This window comes from Halichoeres trimaculatus, unplaced genomic scaffold (assembly GCF_033239565.1).
Source record: "Halichoeres trimaculatus isolate MK-OKI-2021-1 unplaced genomic scaffold, fHalTri1.1 fHalTri1_scaffold_11, whole genome shotgun sequence".
Taxonomy (NCBI): Eukaryota; Metazoa; Chordata; class Actinopteri; order Labriformes; family Labridae; genus Halichoeres; species Halichoeres trimaculatus.
This window is the reverse complement of record NW_027437189.1, coordinates 10,953,650-10,974,095: the sequence shown is the minus strand read 5'-3', so window position 1 is coordinate 10,974,095 and position 20,446 is coordinate 10,953,650. Positions and strand designations below refer to the sequence as shown.

The 20,446-nt window shown below is 41.1% G+C and overlaps 3 protein-coding genes across 12 annotated transcripts in view; 2 read left to right on the top strand and 1 right to left on the bottom strand.

The window, feature by feature from the left end:
• Nucleotides 1-53: 53 nt before the first annotated feature.
• LOC141798766 (caspase recruitment domain-containing protein 19-like) lies at nucleotides 54-5,020 on the top strand. Of its 2 annotated transcripts, none has more exons than XM_074680593.1 (6): nucleotides 54-328; nucleotides 1,103-1,248; nucleotides 1,333-1,489; nucleotides 2,118-2,186; nucleotides 3,938-4,003; nucleotides 4,181-5,020. In XM_074680593.1, the coding sequence occupies exons 1-6, from the start codon at nucleotides 322-324 to the stop codon at nucleotides 4,279-4,281; spliced, it is 546 nt and encodes a 181-aa protein (XP_074536694.1). In that variant the 5' UTR covers nucleotides 54-321; the 3' UTR covers nucleotides 4,282-5,020. The 2 variants fall into 2 exon arrangements, with proteins under 2 accessions (XP_074536694.1, XP_074536695.1); XM_074680594.1 differs by having other exon boundaries at nucleotides 54-343.
• Nucleotides 5,021-5,402: 382 nt separating this feature from the next.
• Nucleotides 5,403-18,133, bottom strand: LOC141799710 (ninjurin-1). Of its 3 annotated transcripts, none has more exons than XM_074682031.1 (4): nucleotides 18,013-18,133; nucleotides 12,021-12,258; nucleotides 7,172-7,320; nucleotides 5,403-7,090 (listed from the first exon to the last, which is right to left on the bottom strand). In XM_074682031.1, exons 1-3 carry the CDS (start codon nucleotides 18,097-18,099, stop codon nucleotides 7,199-7,201), a joined length of 447 nt encoding a protein of 148 aa, XP_074538132.1. In that variant the 5' UTR covers nucleotides 18,100-18,133; the 3' UTR covers nucleotides 5,403-7,090; nucleotides 7,172-7,198. The 3 variants fall into 3 exon arrangements, with proteins under 3 accessions (XP_074538132.1, XP_074538134.1, XP_074538133.1); XM_074682033.1 differs by lacking the exon at nucleotides 18,013-18,133 and adding an exon at nucleotides 17,025-17,132; XM_074682032.1 differs by lacking the exon at nucleotides 18,013-18,133 and adding an exon at nucleotides 16,645-16,740.
• The window catches only part of LOC141799709 (serine/threonine-protein kinase WNK2), a 43,720-nt gene continuing 40,340 nt past the window's right edge, over nucleotides 17,067-20,446 (top strand). For all 7 annotated transcript variants that reach the window (XM_074682024.1, XM_074682025.1, XM_074682030.1 and 4 more), the window contains exons 1-2: nucleotides 17,067-17,712; nucleotides 18,066-18,884. In XM_074682024.1, coding sequence (XP_074538125.1) covers nucleotides 18,246-18,884 — 639 coding nt within the window. In that variant the 5' untranslated portion in view covers nucleotides 17,067-17,712; nucleotides 18,066-18,245. The remainder of the gene's footprint in view (nucleotides 17,713-18,065; nucleotides 18,885-20,446) is intronic.

Genomic DNA, 20,446 nt, shown 5'->3' with positions numbered 1-20,446 from the left:
ACAGTCATTTCTTATTGAACCAGTGCAGTCGTTACATGACAGAAGGAAATGAAATAAAGGGATTAACAACAGCTCTATGGTCCTGAGTGTGCAGCTGAAAGCAGATCCTGTTAATCAGCCGGTCAGGTCAGTCCACTGTCGCAGTCTGCGGACTGATACCGACCATGTGGTGCTCAGGTCAATCCTGTGGCCTCATGTGGCGCAGGGCGGCGCTGTGTGCTGGTGTAAAATGGGACAACAGAGAGAGAAGCATCGGAGGGAACGGGGAGCTTTCCGGAGAGGCCGTGGATGTGAGGGAGCACCCACCGTGTGTTTGTCAGTATGACAGGTTTGTGAATCAAGGGTAAGATGTTTTGTCTTGTTTTGGATTATGTAAAGTAATCTCTTCGTGCTGAAGTCTATGGGTTAGCCAGTGGTTCAGAGGGTCAAACTTAATCTCAAGCTTTGTGTGGTTGTTTTTGTAGCATTTTGTTATATCTATAGAAGTGTTTGGACAGTGTGATCAGTTCAGCAGTTAGGCATTTTAATTTTGTAAGCATATTCTGTCAAGTTAAATTCAGTATGCTTAAAGCTTGCCAAACCTTGTCAAATTCATACAAGTAATAAAAATTAATTCATGTTGAATTGTGTTATTCATTATGGTTTACACAGCTGTTTGTGTATAACCTGTTTTGTATTCTTCACAAGCTACCATCTGGATTAAATAAAGCCTCATTTGGCAGCAAAGTTTAAGATTTTCATAGAATTTGACTCTCAGCATTAGGCTTTTCAGCTTTAGTCTCCCACAACACTAATTTTGCTGGTTTGGAAAGTGTGGCCCATTCGACCTTATAAATAAGAGAATAAACCTCTTAGATTTTTATTTTCAGTGCTGAAGCAATGCCAAGACCAGCTTACTCACAAACGTCTTAAGGCTAGACATTAAATCTGCAGGTATTTAATTGGAGCTTTTCTGGAGATTTCTAATTGTACGGGTACATGACCTGTTACTGACCTTCTCTCTGCATGAAGGTGCAGAAAAGCTTTTGGATCCTCGATGCCTTGATGATTTTAAGGTGTAACATGCGCCTTATATAACCTTGCCTCTTCTCATTCTTGAAAGACATTTACGATTGTCCTGAAAAGCTCCAGAAGGACGCACAATTCCTGTGCTCGAATCAGAGGATGGATACAGAAATGGTGGACAGACTGGTGCTGCAGTTGAACAGGATCTACCCCCAGATCCTCAGCGACAAGGAAGCACACAGGGTCAGTACAGATCATATGTTGGTGGAAGAAGTACAGTACAAATTCAACCAAATAAGACTTAATTCAGTGTGTGTCTCCCTGCAGTTCAGGAACCTGAGTGTGCCCACCAAAGTGCGGTTAGCAGAGCTCTTGACACACCTGTATTTGAAGGGGGAAGAGGCCTGTCATGAGTTCTACAGAGGACTCCACATCCACGCTGAGGATGTCTACACCAGCCTTCCCACCAGAGTCACCCAGAGAGGTAAAACCACAATTACAGACATTTTAGTGGTTGACGATTACCAGGCAAAGCTGCAGTTACCATCTTAAAAATGTAGTGCCAACTCGCACAGACAAAATGTCTTTTTGAGTTGTAAATTCTGGCAGCGACTGTGAAATAAAGGGATGGCAGAATCAGAGCAGGATTTGTGCAGAAAACTCTCTCAAGTCTGACAAGTGGATCATTGAAAATGAAGGCCTGTCAACATCTGCTTTCTGAATTCTTCAGTTCATTCAGTTCAGTTAATACACTGACACACTTTTAGTTGGCATTAACCTAGGAGGCCTCTCTTCCTGTTTACGCCAGCCATGTTATCTGTTTATGTACAAAGAAATTTACGCTTGTCTTACGTGTTTGAAATTGTACTGTTAAGTATACCCAATATGTCAGGCGGTGATGACGCAGATCCCAAAGCATACTGTCCAAGCATGGTACACCCCCTGCTGTGTAACTGCCCTGTGTGTCCTTTTGGAGGCTCATCCTATTAAAATTAGGGAGAGAGGCCATTGTGCTGCTGGCACGCCATGTCAGGTGAAGGATTGTTTGGTACAAATGCTGTTATTTATAGGGTGGAGTTAACCTTGTGAATAATATTTCATTTCTTTTCTAGATATGGCAGATCACAAATGGACTTATAACGTGGCCAGCTACCAAGAGCGATACGTGCTCACCGACAAAGGTGAATTCTTTTTCACATTTGCAATTCATCTGTAGTTTGAAATGTTACAGATGTCAAAGAAGATTGATTTGTTGTCCTGATGGGTTTTAGTTTGAAGCCAGTACATACATTACCATGGAGGAAGTTAAACACATTAAAGGTGTGTAATCTTTGTTGGGTTGAGGCCTTTGATAGTTTTTCAGAGGTCATAATGAGGTCTGCACAATCTGAGAACACTTTAGGATGTGGGTTAATATTTTTGCTCTTCATTAAAGATAAAAATTGCGACTAATGAACAAAAATGAGAGTGTGTATTAGTTTTACAAAATATCTGTGTTTGCAATATTTGTCTCCTGAATGTCCCCCAAAACTCCAAGAAGTTTTCCTTTATAATCTATGAATTGTTCCCCTCAATCCAGGTTGGCTAATGGCAAGTTTAGCCTCATCTGAAGACATAAAACAGTGTAAAGTTTCAGTTCAACTGTTGAAGTGTATACATCCTGAGAGAGAAACAATAATTTAAATTTTAATCAGTTGTGATGTCCTTACATCAAATGCTAATATTCAACAGCAAAAACTTTGCCATCCCTACACATGTTCACATATAAACTAATTGGATTCTGAGTTTTTAGAGTTCATAACCCCTCATAAGGCGAGGAACTATATCAAATTCAAATTCAAAAACCTTTATTTGTCCTTGGGGGTAAATTGAAGGCCCATGGAGCAGCAAGTAAACAATGTAAACACTGTAACAACTGCAGACGAAGGACAAGAAAGTTTTAGTCATTGTACAAAATGTAGTCTAAAATGCTTAAATACTAAATCCAGGAAAACAAACAAACAAACAAAAAAAAACAAGCAAAAAAATAGAAACAATTAAAAAAATACAAATTTCTTAAATACTAAACACTAAAAATCCTGAGCATTGGGAATCAACCTGATAAGTGCAATTTGAGGTATGAGGTAAAGTTCATTAAAGATTAGTAAATGTAGATAGCAAAATGAAACATTTTGAAAATTGTTAAAAAGAAGAAAGGTCTTGTATTGTCTTCTAGTAATGATCTAGGGTCTAAATTTAGTATTTAAAAGTATTTTAATGGTTTCCTTAAAAAGGGGTACCCACAAAACCATTCACACACTATTAAAACTGAACTATGTAATGTGTTTGTTTGAAGTCATAACATCTTTTTAGTAACATGTAATTATTTGTCAACCGATGTCAATATGATGCCTATAAAAATTCTCTCAGAACACACATTGAATCCATGGTTGTAGAAGTTTTATTTGGAAACAACTGAGACAGTAGTTCTGAAAACATGGCGGTGTTCCAGTTTATGTGTCAGGGTGCCTCTGCACCCCGCACTGATCCTCAGATAAGCCCCTTAAGCCAAACTAAGCTTTGTTCTTCAGCACATGTAGTTGTCTGCTGAACCTTTTAACCCCCAACATCACAATGTGGGCCCCTTTGCTCAGCAAGGCTTCAACATTTATCATCCCATTGCATCCAGGGCTTTGGTTTTGTGGGTCAGTTAAGCTCACGTGTAAACCCCCAGACTAAAGCAGCCTCCTCTGTCCTGCATTCCTCTGAACAGTCAGGGTCGCATCCACTGGGTCAAAGGTGTGTCAGCAGGGAAGTGGGTCATCAGTGTAGCTGTGAAACACTGACTCCTGTTTGTAATTCATAGAAGAAATGATGGCTTGTGTTGACTGTAAACAGAAAGATAACAGTTTTCACAAAGCAGCTGTGTTTCTTGCTCTCTTTCTTTCTGCAGGTCCCATGTTCTTCCTGAGCTGTTTCAGTTTTTTAGTTGGTGTTGCAATTCTCTACTATTATGGAGGTGAGTCAGAGATGTTTTTATAAAGCAAAGAATATCAGAGCACATGGGCATCAAGAGCTCTTCCAATTTTTTGTTTTTCATATTCAAAGCTCTTACCTTCCACCCTGTTGACTTTTATAATTTTTAAACCAATGGAAACTGAAACTCTTTTTTGCCATCCTCTTTCTTTCCCCACAGAGAGTGACACATTAAAATGCACCGGTCCGTTTCTTCACTGCTCTGCAGCAGCGCTGAGTAACGGTGCAAAAGAAGTCTTAATTTCCTACACTGAGGTTTGAGAACAGAACCGAAGAGGTGCTAAGCATGAAGAACAAGTCCTGTGACAACATCCAGCCATTAAACTTGCCACTTTGCAGTGCCAAACTCAGACCCTTGAGACACAAGAGCTATGGGCTTTTTTTTTTTTTTAATTTTCCTTCTTTTTTTAAAAAACAGTATTTGATTTGTTTGTAGTCCCTTTATGCCAACTGTCTGTCACAATGTCTCACACTTAAAATAAAATATAAACTTGTAATGTAACTTGAAGCTTGCATATGTATATGAGGTTTATCTTATTTTATTTTCTTGTATATGAGGATTTCAGTCCTATTTTCTACCTAACTTACTACACTCAGGTTCGTCAGATCTCTGCTTAGAGTTGAGCTGAGTGGGGCCATGCTGGCAATTACATTATGTCACCAAATGACTAAAAGTATTAGTATGAATAATGAGGGGTTATGTTGTCCCACTAACCTGTAAAACCAACCCTGTGCCCATAATCCTTTTCCTCCCTCTTCCTTGTCATGAGGGCTGCTAAGTGTTTAATTTGCCTGCGGTATGCAAACACACTGCTTCCTTGAAATTTGTTTATTGAAGATTTATAAAACATATTACATGTATAAATCTCCCTGTGCCTTCAGGATTGTTGGTTAGAATATCCCAAAACTTTAACTAAAGGACGTCATGGTATACTTTTGAATAATGGATTTTATGTGCATACCACAAGACATAATTTTTACGACATATTCAGTATGGCAAACTTTTTTTTTTTCTCAATATTTTAATGTCTGCGTATATCTTTTTGAAATGTAAAATTAAAAGAGGAGTCTTCTTTGGGCAACAAGTTAATTTTTTTTGAGTGCACCATTATGATGTTAACTTTGTTCTAATAAAGCACAAAATATTTTAAATACAACCCAAAGTTCTGTCTTCTTTTGGTTAAAAATGGAAAGAAACACATCAAATACATCAAGTAATCATAATACAATGGAGCTGTAATGACAAAGTAGAGCACAGTATGTATTTTATTTGTTATAAGGACAAGACTTTGCTCTGGAGACATGAAATTGAGATTATTACGATCCCTCTTAGAGCATCAATGAACCACTAGAGGGCACTGCTTCTTCATTCAGTGTGGCAAAGTGGAAAATGAGTGGGAACCAAGGATGGAAAATGTTCTGGTGTAGTATAACAGTGTCAACCAACATAAATGAATAATGATAAATTGATTGAATGAATGGAGTGGTCTTAATAACGCCAGCTGTTCATTACTTAATATAGCCCTGCGTGGAGAGGAGATGCATTTTATCTGCACTTGATGCCCTTATAAGTATCATTCTCAATGATGACTCAGTGGGAAAACAGTCACATCAAAGATGTTTTATATACAGCTCTGCTGAAGAGCTGAGGTGTCTCATCTTCAGAGACTTGAGCCACACTTTCCTGCTTCCTGCTCCTTTCCAAAGACAGCTGCAGAAGAGGAGGGAAGGGGGAGGTGTTCAAAGGGGCTGGAAGTGTCACCAGAGTGATTGTCCAGTTTAAATGCCTGGATCCATCGTACCCACTTGAATCCCATTAGGAGTGTTGCTTCAAATGAGCTGAAACTTCCTCTTAATCAACAACATCTTCTGAAGCGAGACACCCGCTGAGCTGCGACTGAGATGGGGCCAGAAGAGTGGGAGCCGCCACAGACATACATTATGTATCTATATCAGTCTACAGATCTGCCTTGAGTGGAGCTGTGTGTGTGCGTGTGTCATCAATCTGGCTCTCAGCTCGTCGGCCTGTTTCCACGGTTACCAATGATAGTTGTGGAGGAGGAAGAGGATCAGATTGTGACGTTGGTTTGTCATCTTTAAGGTGCTTTGTCACAGTCACATTGAAGGAATCATAAAAAGTGTCTGATTTTACTTCAGGTGTTTTAGAGATGATGTAGAAGAAGTTAAACTGCTTTTGTTGAATAGTTCCAGTGTGTTAACTGAGGATTTGCTTCTGCTCTAATTGGGGTTTGGTTGACACGGCTGAAACACGGTCTAATTAGGGCCTAGATTTTAACAAGCACTTCTTCTGGACTCTGCTGTGTCGACTGACTCATCAGATGCTGGTCCAGGGAACCACAAACACATGCTGGCTTTGCCCAGAGAACTGAGGCACAACCAAACATTGTTTTAATGTCATGTTAGGCTCGTGGCCTGTGGTTGCGGACAGATGTGTCCCAAAGGTTTATCCTTCTGGAGTTGGACTGCGCTTTGACTCACTTTTGGCACACCCTCTGCTGTGTACATTCCCTCAGCTGACCTCTGAAATCTCCTGGTCCGCTGTCTGGGCAGGAAACATGACATCTTGCGCAAACGTCATTAGCTATTAAAAATTGAAGCCTGTTCTCCATTTTTGTGTGTGTGTGTGTGTGTGTGTGTTACCGGGCATTTGCAGTCTGGCAGTGCTTCAGGTCACTCTAGGGCAGAAACGGAGACAGACAGCATGAGGTCACATGTGCAGGACTGCTGTTGTCTCCACTTTCCTGTTTATCCATCAGAAACAAATGTTGTGTTGTTTGTGCACCAGACCCCATTGTCCTTTCTGCTGTTTCTCTCTCGTTCGCTCTATTTTTCTGTGTGCCTGCAGCAGTTTGCAGGACAATGATTTTCTGGTAAATGAGCCAGCTGTTGTATTTTTTTTCTTTCTTTTTGTGTTGTTTTCCGGTGGAAAATTCTCTGAGAGCCTGGAGAGGTCAGTGTGTTTGTAGGTCAGGTAGGAGGATTGTGGAGGTTTAGGTCAGGAGAAGTGAGGGCCAAAAAGTGCTGAGTACATGGGTGTCTTTGGAGAAAACTGCACAGTGAGACAGGAGACAAAAACAACTTTGTCCAGAGAGAAAGACAGAGAATAATTGTGATCAAGGGGAAAGCATACCTGTGTGTATCTGCTCAGCCCCTGTGTTTAGACTCCGATGGCTGTAATAAAGACGTTCACAACCACTATGATAAAAACCAGGCATGTGGCCAAGTCCTCCAGGACGTCCAACCTCCAGTGTTTCTGCTCATCATTTAGGTCCCATTTAACTGTGGACAAAACAAGGAAACACTCAATGATTTTTTTTTCATTAAACATCAGTAATCCACTTTATACCGGGACTGCGGCCAACTCAATATACACTGATTTATTGAAAACCACAAAGCCATACATGGTTAGCTCTGGGTGCATGTCCATCAGTGATCCCACCAAAATTGCAAAGGATCAAATGTTACATTCTGACAGGGGCTGGTGGGGGTGAAAGACTGACATGAATCTCTTTTGCAACTAAAACTTTTATATTTTGTCATGACAAAGTATAAGGTTATATTAAAGAGGTGTCTATAGTAGACTTAATCAAATTTATTTTTAGTAAAGGTCATGTTTGTTTATAATAAAGCTCTTTTTAAGCACTGGCAGAGGATGGACCTTATGTAACATCTTACAAAATTACATCAAATGTAGTTTTATTATTAAGTTTCCCTAACAGATACATATATAGAATAGAATATAGAATATAATAAAACTTTATTGTCATAGTAACAAGTACAACGAAATTGAAGTCACAGCAGCAATAAAGAAAACAAAAGCCAGAAAGTGTATAGAAAGTGCAAAAAGGTCCATAAGAAAATAGATGATGACAGTTTGCCCATCATTCTCCAGTTCAGCCAGCCTCCACCTCCACAGGGTCCAGGACTGAGCTTCTTCAGTCGTGCTCTATCTCTGACTCCTGGATCCTGTTTGCTCACAGCAGGTGAAGCTCTTCCAATGTGGTGTTGGTGTCTGATGTTAGCTCTGTTAGCCATGTCTGTGAATAGCATGATGCTACTCTGCCCTCTGGTTTCCCCTCTGTTGCTGGGTTAGCGCAGCTAGCTTGTCCATTTTATTGGAGATAGATCTTATGTTCCCAATAACGATGGATGGAAGGACAGGTCCACGTCGTCACTTCTTAGCTCACACCTGAGAACCAGCACGTCGTCCTCACCTCCTTCTCCTCACCTTGTGGGAGGACATCGGGCCTTACACCAGTTAGCATTGACATGCTACAGGCTGCAAACTGAGTTCACATGTGAACAATGCAGCCATGGTTACATGTAGGATCCCCAGACAAACACAGGAGAAAAAATAGTAAAAATATCACTGAAGCCACAAAAAGATTGGTGTCCATGACCAACAAATGAGCCATACAAAGTAATGATCCACTCCAAATACAAAGGGTACAAAAAAGAGACGAAAAAAACTACAAGAAACAAACAAAAAAGAGAGAGCTGCAGCAAAAGGCCTAGCAATGCCTAGATAGGGGAACCTAGATAAGGGCTAAAGAAAACTATGTACATCTCCTTATTTAGCCTCCAGCATCAGATCCATACAGGAATGGAAAGGCTTCCAGTTTGATATAATTTTTAGATTAAAGTACATGTAAAGTTAATTTATGTTTTGTTTTTTGTTTTTTTAACTAATTGTAAGCATAAAGACCAATTGGTTTGCCTGTTTTAAAAACAAATCAGCCATAACATTACCACCACCTGCTTGGTTTTCCATAGACCAGGTGAGGGTTAAAGCAGCCCAGGCTAGAGGAGTCATGGACTCTCCCAGACCTCAAGGTGTGCTGTAGTATCTGGCATCAATATGTTAGCAGCAGATCCTTTAAGCCTTGGACATTTCAAGGTGGATCCTCCATGAATTTTACTCCAGAAAATCCTACAGACGCTGGATTGAGTTGAGATCAGGGGAATTTGAAGACCAGGGTAACACTGTCATGTTTCCTGAGGCAGTCTTCGTCTGTTGTTCTGTGGGATTCCAGCTTGGGAAGAAGGGTCAGCATGGATGCCTTGACTGATCTGCAGTTACACAGCCCAGTACATGCTTTTCTATCAGATCCAGCAGCTCTTCTTGTGGAACAGACCACACAGGGCCAGCTTTTAGTCCCAAAGGGCATCAATAGTATCACCAGTTAAATGGTTTTTCTTCTTCTGACCCCTTTTGGTAAGTACAGCTCATTGCAGACCAGGATCACCCACTAGAGCTGCAGTTTGGAAATACTCTGACCCACCCATGTAGCTCATAGCAAACTCTCTCAAATCCTAACACATGCTTTCAAACACATCAACTTTGAAGACAAAATGTTCCCTTCATATCTAGAATTTCTCACTCATTATCAGGTGACAGTGAAAAAAAAGATAAGTGATGCAATGTTTGTCACCCGTCAGTGGTAGTAATGTTATGGCTCATCATCATTCAGTTTCACAATGATGTGAAATTTTCTTTTCATGCAGTCTCAAATGCTGATCCTAAATCCTCAAGCAGTTGTTTTCTGCTTTGGAAGTTTCATGAAAGTTTCTTGGAAAAAGGTCGAATCATAGAGTCCAACTCACCTGGATAAAAAGTAATATCAAAGAAGAAAAAAAAAGGAAACTAAGGGGTTAACTTTTTATTTCAAATACTTAATTCTTGAATTACCTTATCTGTGTCATTTAATCTCTGCCCTGTGATCAAAAAGTGACAAACAAAACAAAAAATCTAAACTGTGTTAATGACTCAACTTGTGGTACTTGTGGAACCGTCATGTGTGTGTGTGAGTGTGTGTGTATGTGTGTGTATGTGTGTGTGTGTGTGTGAGTGTGGGGTGTGTTTACAGTGTGACTCTTCAGCCACATGCTCTATGTTTCTATTTGAGTGTGTGTGTGTTTACGCGAGATAACCAAGTGTTAAGCGGTGTAAGGACCCCGCCTGTGTGTGTCTGGGCTGGGGTGGACAGGGGTTGGGGAGGCCGGTGATGGTATGTAGGCCACTCACATCACGCACCACTGACTCCATTAGACAGAGCTGGATCCCGAGGAGAGAGAAGGAGGGAGGGAGCGAGGAGAATTTAGGAGGGGAAGAGGAGAGAAGTGGGCAGTCAGAAAAAAATGAGGAAGAGTGACAAGAATGAGATGTGTTTGATATTCTGGAGGCAGGGAGGTGTGTGTGTGTGTGTGTGTGTGTGTGTGTGTGTGTGTGTGTGTGTGTGTGTGTGTGTGTGTGTGTGTGTGTGGTAGGGGGGCCAGTAGAGACAGGGAGACAGGGGATTTGGCTGAAGGCGGAGGTTTGGCCCTCATGAATGTGTGATGACTAACATCCTGACTGACCTTCTCTCTGACACATCAAGCTTAAAACGCGACACAAAAGCGCACCATTTTCTAGCATTGATTTCTGTAAGACTGCATGTTTTTAAGACAGATGGGATTTTCTTTCCAACGATATAATTTTTTTTTTTTTGATATGTAAAGAGTGCAAAAAAGTAGCAAATCCTGTACCCTGTTCTTGATGCAATTCAGATCAGGAATGTTGGAGCCTTCCAGATCAGATATGCAAGACTTCTGCTTTTAAAGAAAGAAAGCATCAATTTTTTTGTTTTTTAGAGAAAAAAAGCCCTTAAGAGGACACAGGTCCCTGTCCCCTCAGGACAGGATCAGAGCCAGGAACAAAATTTTAGCTGGTCAATTGCTGTGTTTTTCTATTTATTAACAGCTGTTACAGCAGCAATACTAACACAATGGTTAAACAAAAGAAGAAAAAAATCTACAGTCTTTACCAAAATCATACAACAGCCATACAGCATGTGGCAGAGTCTTTCATAACTTGGTTTAATTGTTTTTAATTTAGCCCAACAGGCTAAAAAGATTGCCAAACTGGGCTCATTTTATAAAGCATCCAAAAATAACAAAACAAACACGAAGTGACAAATTTTCACTGTGTTCCTTTTAAACTGTTTGTTTATTTATTTATTTTTCCAAAGAAGAGTTTAAGGTGATTCTTTTAACCCTCACCCACCCTCAAAGTGCTCCTACTTTAGAAAGCCAAATTCAGCTGTAATTATCTTAATTCCTAAAGGGTTCAGTAAAAGATGTTTATCCAAAGTGATGATATAGAGTACTTACATAAGCTTGGGTTTAGTAGGTGCGAAACATCCCAATTAGTTTATTTCAATACAAACCCGTCATCCAGAATAGACCAACAATGAGTAAGGATTTTGGGGTGTCACTTGTGGTGCCCAATCAGATTACAAGGGCTGTTCTGATATGTCCCTTTTTAATAGAAGCAGCTTAGAGAAGTTTTTTTTTTTTTTTTTTTTTGCAATTTTCTCAGCAGATTATTATCATTTTCCAGATGACTGCTGACAGGGAAATGTCTTGTTTTTGTAGTTGTCATGTTTCAGGATACTTAGGCAAGGCCCATGACACACTCTTTATTTACTCCTCTTGCTGGAGCAGGAATGAGTCAGAATGACCTGACTTATGAGCACTGACCTGCTTTTTTTCTTAGTAAGCTGAATAGAAGTTAAACCTGAGACACACCATTTTACCATGTATATATAAACCAGTTTTTAGATGTTTTTTTTCCAACCCCAGATGCTGATTGTAGAAAACATCATCATACAGACATGTGACTGAGAGGTACTTCAAAGTGTTGTTTCTCTCCTTTCTGTCTGTTTACTTGAAGACACATAAAGCATGCACATTGACATATTGACAATTTTCCCTTGACACCCTGCAGCACAGAAACATATTGACCCCTGACCTGAAGTCAGATGAGTTGCCATAGTTACAGCTAGCGGGTAATGAGCTGTTTGTCGGCTGGGAGTGGACTTGACATTGCAGAGGAGAGAAAGGGTGGGGGAGAAGAAACTCAAAAGCAAAGCAAAGGTTGTGATTCTCACCAGACAACAAAGGCACCAAAAGGTCTCAGCAGGCTCTGTTTATTTTCTCACCTATGAAGATAAGCAGAACCCCGACTGTGACCTGCAGACAAAGGGAGATGCTGATTAGGACAACGATGGGGGTGTAAAAAGCGAAGTCAGGACCCTGGTCAAGCACTGCCTTCAGCTGGGAGGCGTTAGCCAGCAGCAGAGCCACATCAAGCATGCTTTGTGCCGCACTCTTCTTATTGGCATAGTGGTTCATGTTCAGAGGGGAGGGGCCGCTGGGCTGAGCATCTGGATGAGAGGCCTGGAGGGAGAGAGGAAAGTATCTGGCATGGAGATAAAACGTTTATGGCTTTGAGATGAGCGCCTGAAAGAAAAACTCCAGGAAATAAACAAAAAAAGCGTGCATGCTCAGTGCTGCTGATTTGTTGTCCCTGCAGAGCAACAAGGCAGCAGCATGTTGTTGATGATAGCAGCAATTTTTGTGCTTCCTGTGCATTGATGCTGAGGATCTGGTTATCATGTTGAACTAATTAGCATAACAAGAAGCTATTAGTGCAGCAAAAGTACACTGGAAGAGTGTCAACAAGCCCTTTCAAATGAGGTGATTGTGAACAAATCATGTGCAATGTTTGAGTCTTTATTCTGGGTGAGGTCTCAGATGATCACATGCACTCTGCAGTAGCCTGCTCAGATGTTTCTGTGCCTTGAAGCAGCATCAAAGAGTGAATTCAGTAAATGAACTGAGAAGATCAAGTGCAAATTTCTGCAACAGCTATAGCTGGCTTCATTTATCCTGCTTTGTGAAGCATTTCTTTACTTTTTTGCTCGGGAGGAGTATTTCAGCTGTATGTCCTCGAGGAGTATTCAACAAGTGATCATTGAAGGAATCAAAGAAAAAAAATAATCAGTTTTATGTTGAATTCTGAAATACGGTGATCCTTGTGTGGGTGAGGATTGTGTAACACAAGCAGAGCAAAGTTTTTTGTGTGTCTGTTTGCCATCCAAGTGGACTCTGCTCGCATAGCAAAAAAAAAAAAAAGAAGCTGCAAAACGTCAGATATAACCTCTTTGAAAACCATGAAAAAAGGCGTTTTCCATTCTGGGCACTGCTGCTGAATGAACATCCACTTTTGCTCACTATTCAGCCTTTCTTAACCACCACCTGAGCACCTTCCCTGAAGGTTGGTCGAGTCAAGGCCTGGTGCTGCATATGCACACAGACACACACACACGCAGAGACTCTCCCAACATGAATAATCAGTAGTTGCTCACAGTCTCCTCCTCGACAGTGAAGCCTTCCTTTAGCTTTTTTTTTTTTACCTCACAACACGCCCCTGCTGCTTCTTCTGCCGCTGAAGGAGCTCAGTTTGTCAGGGATTAACCAAACCACAGAGCTAGTACGAACCATCTTCCCTCAGGGCTGAGACAAAAAGAAGGAAAAGAAGAGCTGCACCCTCTAATTTGCAACAGGGTAGGCTACAGCTGAATTACAATGTCTTTAGTAGAATCACAACAATCACATGGTATGGTTGTGTTGATGTATGAGGGGGAAGTACAAACCACAGAGATAGTGTGGTCGTGGGGGTTGTGCTTACTCGGTGATTATTCCGATTTTTTTCCTAAACCCTGTGATCACTTTTGGACAAGCTGTGTTTACTTCTCTTCATAAGCCATTAGGTCATAGATTACATGTTTCACTGTCCTAGTTCTACATCTGGTGGCACATCCGTTACTTTGGGTTTAATCATTTTGCAAACTCAAAGAACTGCAGCAAAAAAATCCCTATGTGTTTTTGCACAATCCTTATCGCTTGATAAGACTCATTAGACTTTAAAATATGATTCCCTAGATTTCCTGCTCGAAAAGGTGCACTGTCATGACGAGGGTCTCATGCGCAGGCTTTTTAAGGACTTCCTTGTATCCCCAAGTCAACAGACCATTGACACCATGTGTCAAGGATGTTGTGAGATCACTGGATGGAGTCAGAATATCTGCAAAGCACCAAACATGAGTTCTCAACAAAGTTTGACAGTAAATGAAGAAAAATGTGGGGGGGATCTTGTTTGAGAGCTTTGTATTATTGAAGGTCATGACTAAAGGACTGCTGCTAAGTCACACCAAACCTTCTGTAAGGAGTCCCCTGTCTACTTGTGTCACATGACTTGAAGCATGAAACAACTAATTGTAGCAGATAGGTAAAATAAGAAGATAGGGATTTTTTTACGTCACGCTGTTGACATGAAGAGAAAGGATGCATTCAAATAAGGCTGACTGCACTTCAACTTGAATAAAACAACACAAAAGACGATTCACATTTACATATCATCCCCATCTTTTGTTTTCCTATGAGACAAAGCACTTGTTAGTCTCCCAGCTTTTACTATCTGTTGTAATTTTTTCATAATCTAAAGGTTCTCATGACGTCAGTCATTCTGCAAATGTTCAAGGTTCCTCTCTTTGTTTTTGTGATTATTTATTCTTGCTAAACCATGAAGTCCAGTTTGCTAAATCAGACGACATGTTGACGAATAAAAAAATAAACTGTTGAATTGACACATAGAGTTGATTTATGATCATAGTTATGAACTATTAGAGTTCAGATAAGAACTTAAAAACTATTATATTGATACTAAAACTACCTTTTAATAAAAAAAATATACAATTACTGTTTATTTAAGTTAATTTAGATAATAAAAATACAAAAATACATCTAAAATTAAATAAATGGAATATGAAGTTATTTAAAAAAAAATAAAAGCTTATAATGTTAAAAGTTAAGTATCAATCCAGCATGGGGCATCTAAAACATGACTCATTTAAATCATAGAAAGTCTATCATCATAAATAACTATCTCTACATCTGTCTATAAGCAAGTTCTAGAACAGGCTTGAAATCCTGAATTCCTGAGTCTATACCTCAGCCTTTGTTGAACCATAAAATGTTCTCTCATCCAAAGATCAACTAAAGTTTTGGCTTTTTTCCAAGCAACAGAAATGAACTCATTCAACTTTCATGCATAATCCCAAATTTTTGCCCTTTTCCCACATCCTTCACATAACGCTAAGCTAAATACCTGCTTGTCAGCTGCTGTGAGAATGTCATCAGACATTTGTGTTCTGTATCTGCGTGTGGTAAGCGCCATGCAACAAAGCAAGGCATCACTTAAGACCCTGCATGTATAATTTAGTTAACTGGACCTGCTGCTGGTCAACGTCACGATGAAAAGCAAATGAACTTGCAACCGTGAATGCCTGGGTGTGTGTTTCCCATCCTCTTTTGTGTTTTTTTTTCTAATACATCAGCACTTCTCTGCTCTCCATCCATCATGTCCTATCAGCAGCCTGCCTCTCTCACTCACCTCAAACTCTGGCCCTCCTCCAGATGAGGATCGACCCAACTGTAAATCTAATTTCCATGATTCTCTGTAGGGCTTTTAGTTTTACAGCCTTACACAGTCCAAAGCAAACATAACTGTTCTATTCCACTATGGCACTCAAAGAATAAAACATTTTCTGGATCCGGATGTTGTCATCATCATCAGGAAAAAAGCAAAATGAATTTCCTCTGGATGCAATGAAACCTGACATGGGATATGATTTCATTATAAGAGCAGTACTTATATTTAAACGTAAGAGATCTACCCTCTGAATCAAACCATAGATTGATTCCCTTGTTATTGACTCAGTGGTAGGAGACACATTGTAAATGAGACCAGTTGTTCATTTTATTGAGCGTGAGGGTATTACATTCTGCATCTGTTGGCTGAGCTTTGACAATCACAAGGAAGTTATCTCTGGCTGCCATTCAGGGTCTCACTCTCTTCCTCCTCACTTCTTCCTCAAACATGCACACACTCACACAACACACATCCAAATTAATGTCAAACAGACACACACACATCTATCTGAATGTAAATGATGTTGTTAAATCAGTAAATTCACCAGGAGATGACCTAGTGAAGCCCATTCCCCTGCCTTGTAAAACTAGATGAATCTTCAAACTACTGTATTGTAATTACCAATCAAATGGCAGCTTCTGATCGCTACATAAAACACAACAAACAATCATTGTCCTGCAACAATCGAATCATAGCACAGACTTCTGTGACATTATGTAAAAGTAAAACTGCATGTGCAAGTGTTTGTGTGCTCATTTCGGCCACTGAAGTGGAAACAAAGGAGCGCATTCATTATTTATAAGGTCACTCAGGTGCCAACAATGCCTCACTCCTCAACTGATCCAGACTGTCATCTGACCTCGCAGCGTGCTTGAACTAGACACAAAAAATATTTCTTTTGCAATGTAACAAAAATATTGTTTTCTATGAGAATCTGACATAACTCCCTCATTGTTTGTTCTCTGTTATATGGGCACGATGATCTGGAATTTGAGAAGAGACCAAAAGTGGCATAAAAATGCAGGAACCACTGTGAATGTTTCCCAGTCACCTTACAAATACATCAACAACAGCTTTAGGAGTGATGGAAAGAAAATTACAATAGTTGGCACAACTGCTGCAATATTTTTCTTAGAATTACAAAATTACAAACATGCAAATTTGTATTCAGTTGTCCATCTATCTATGAATACACCCATCCATCTATGTATCATTGTATTTCGTAGAAATACACAGAAGCATATGCAGGTTTTACCTGATTTCTATATAAAACGGTTTCAATATCCTACCTCAGTCCCACTCCCCCTGTTGCTGCTGCTGATCATCATTTTCCTCTGTGTCAATGTACTACTGCTACTGCGCCTCAGCTGCAGGCTGCAGCTCCGAGAAATTGAGATTCAAAGTGTCTTGTTGTAGGGAAAAAAGAAGACGGGACCTACAGTTATTTAGCCCGCGACAGTGAAACACTTTCACAAGCAGTTAAAGCTATACCCAACAAAGCTATGTTGAATATTTAATTAAAAAATACCATTGACTGTTTCTGTTCAGCTGTGTGAGAGAGGGAGACACGTGATTTGACGAGTTGGTAAAGGGCGTGAGAGGGATTTTGCAGGCGTTTGCAGCCTCAGTGGAGGGGATGACCATCTAAAGTGCGTTGTCTTTTGCTCACCCTTTTTTTGTCCAGTTTTCCACATTAGATATGTGTCACTCTCGCTGCTGAAAACAGGAGCATGATGGGGCTCTCTGTGGTGTCCTCCCAGCGTGTCGTGTTATTGGACGGTCCCTCAAGTCGTTTCCAGGGGCGTGGAACCAAGCGAGCTGTATGGGAAACATATTTGTGTACCTCGCCGTGGTGTTAACTGCAATGGGGAGGAGAGACGATGACAAGCCAAAACAGTTGTCCGCGTGAATTAATTGCCGAGGGGATGACCGGGGCAAACTCAAATCTCTCGAGTGTTTGAGCGGCCCGAGTGGGCTTTGACTACACGCTCCGCATTCAGCTGCTACGGAGAGACTCGGCATCGTCAGCTGCAACGGATGAAGAAAAGGATGCGAGGACTTCAAAGGATATAAATTCGACACATTAGTCCTTTTAATGCCAAAATGAGGCTTTTTTAGCGGGCAAAGACTCAAGTTGAAACGTAATTTGTTTGCAGTCGTGCTGGTGGCTCCTGTGTGTGAAAATGGGGATAAAACACAGATAGGGCGTTAAATGGTCCACCTTTTCTTTGGACAAACGGCCACGGATAGCGAGTTTTTTCCTCCCTTATTTTACACCTGGCAGGTTTTTCTTTGTCGTTTGTGCTCCTGTGAGTTTAACCGAGCTTGTTTGGTCGGTTTTATTCGCTTTCACGAAGGTAAGTCGTGTCCCATTTTTGTTTAATTTAAGTGTCATACAATGTTTGAACGCCACCTAAAGCTTCTAGAAAGGCGAGTTAGCAATGTGGAACAACCGTTAGCGCTAGAAAAGCTACAAACTTAACGTTAACTGAAAAGCTGCTTGCTAGTTCTTTCGTTCGCATGCTCATTGGTGGCTTCTGCTATGTTAAAACTCGTGGGCTTGTCATCCACCTGCTTTTATTGACTTCCTTAAACTCCCTAAAAGCTGAAGCCAATGAACATAACACTGAAATAAAGTAGCTTAAGTGTTGTCTTACCCTCAGTAAAATAGTGAGTTCTGTTTTACTGACTGGTAACGTTTCTTTTACAGCTCCTGGTTTAAAATGCAATCCACTCTGTGCCATCCCTCCTGGTGCTGTTAGGGGCCTCTGCTGGCGAACTGCGTCACCGAGTGGGCGCTGCAGGTACTCATCTCTGGATCTGCAGCTTGGCAAGTCTAGTCATGGCAAGAATGACCTGGAAACTAAAGTAACTGAACTTTGAAACCACCATGGATCCGGAGCCTAATTCTAACTCCGTAGAACTGAAATATCCATCTGTACCCAACTCTCAACGTGAGCTGGCCACAAATATGTATGAGGCCATGGGTGATGGAAATGTCAATATTGTGGACTCATTAGTGAGAGGTGGAAGTGACCCCAGCGCATATCCTTCTTCAAGCTACCAGAGGAGTGTTCGCCAGAGATTCATAAGGAGGAGTCTGTGGTTTTCGGACACAGATGAGCAGACATTTGAAGCTCCTGAATGTGATAACAGGAGTAAGATCGTGAATATAAATCTGAGAACAATAGTGGACAGGACACGGGGGACTACTTGTGGGATACAAGAAGGTTCAAGCACTGAGAGTCAAGGAGGGCATAAAGACAGCGCAACAGAGAGTGCCAGTGCTGATGAGGAGAAGGAGAAATGTAGAGATACTTTAAATCTCACTTGCAATGATTCTGGTAAAGCTACTCTCAAGGCACCCTGTGAGGAGACAGAGGAGGAGGCTGAGATGAAAGCAGTTTCTACATCTCCAGGAGGAAGGTTCCTCAAGTTTGACATCGAGCTTGGAAGAGGGTCCTTCAAGACGGTCTACAAGGGTCTGGATACAGAGACCTGGGTGGAAGTTGCCTGGTGTGAGCTGCAGGTAAAGTAGTAAAGCTGTCTTTTTAATGAAAGTTTCTCATTGAAACTAAAGCAACCACACACCACCATCCTTAAACCTGCAGAAGGGCGTGGGCTTCCCTTTCACATGACAACAACATCACATACATCTGTGTGTGAGTCAGGAAGGCCTGACTCTAGCAGGATGCCCCCTTTGGGAGCTCCCCTTTCAGTCGAAGAGGCTTCACACATGATGTTAGTATGATAGGCATGTCTTCAGGGAGCTGTCAATCAGCCGGTGTCAAGTGAAAGCATCCAGTAAGTTGCAAATGGGCTACCACTAAATTTTAAATGCTTTACACAGGGAAAGTGATTGACAAGCTGTGGCTGCTGACGTTGAGATACTGAAGCTGAACCATCAGCAGTTTCGTAGATGCACAAGAAGGGCCTATCTTGTCTTGCATTACCCAGACAGAGGAAAATCAGCAGCTTAGACTGTGCAAAGGTATTAACTAATTATTTCCGTCCTTTTGAGACTGCAAGGAGGATAATCTCTCTCTCTCCTTCCCTCTCTATCCCAGGAGGCTTAAGGGGGACTACAGTAGGCATGACTTGAAAAATGAGAACTTGCACTGTGATTTATCATTCTTTCACTACACTGATTGAAATAGCTGATGATCACTTTTCAGTGGTTTATTTCTGTCCACTCCTTTACTGTAGTAATTAGCCAAGCTGATGACGCGGTGACCCTGAGCATAGTAATTAGATCAGACGTTGCACGAGATGCTTATGTGCTCTGTCCCAGCAGTGCTCCTGCATGTTTCAAGCAATCCTATTTCCTACCTCCCTCCCTCTGTGCAACAGGAGGCAGGCAGACAGGAAACAGCTGAAGTGTGCTGTAGCCTGCTGGGTATCATGTGGCGGTCCTTTGGGCTCAATGAAAACCCATCCAGAGGCTACTGGAAACATGCAACATCAGGCGTTTGAGAGAACAGATGATGCTCACTTCAAGAAACAAAGGGCTGAACATGTTCTGAATGACTGGCAGTGACACACTGAAGCCAGAGAAAGAGCTTCCCAGATAACATGCCATTGCAAGGAACAGGTCAAAGATATAAAAGCTGAGAGACACGATGACTTCACTCACATGCTGATGTCATGCAGGCTGATAGTAGCGATGAGCAATCCCACAGGCTCACAACATTGAGCTGCAATAGACTCAGGATGTGGAACAGGAAGCAATCCACTGTGTTTTATTCCCCCTTAGTGTAACATTAAAACTCCCTCTAGTGGACAGTCAGTCTGTAAATCACAATTCAAAGGCTTCACATGTTCCCATGTTGCCACTCATGCAAAGTTTTTTAAATACCAAATTCTTCCATAGACGCTCAATACGTAGCTTAGCTGATCTGTGTGTTTCACTAAAGTGCTTCTGGTTTGTTGGGTTTCTAGGCAGCTCAGGACCATCCATTGTGTATCTGAGTGACTAGGGTTTGAAATAGGGATGCACAAAATCGGTATCAGCTGATAAAAGCTTAAAAACACGTTTATCGGTATCGGCAGATATGAAAATTTCTGCCGATAAGCACAGCCGATAAGGTGCTA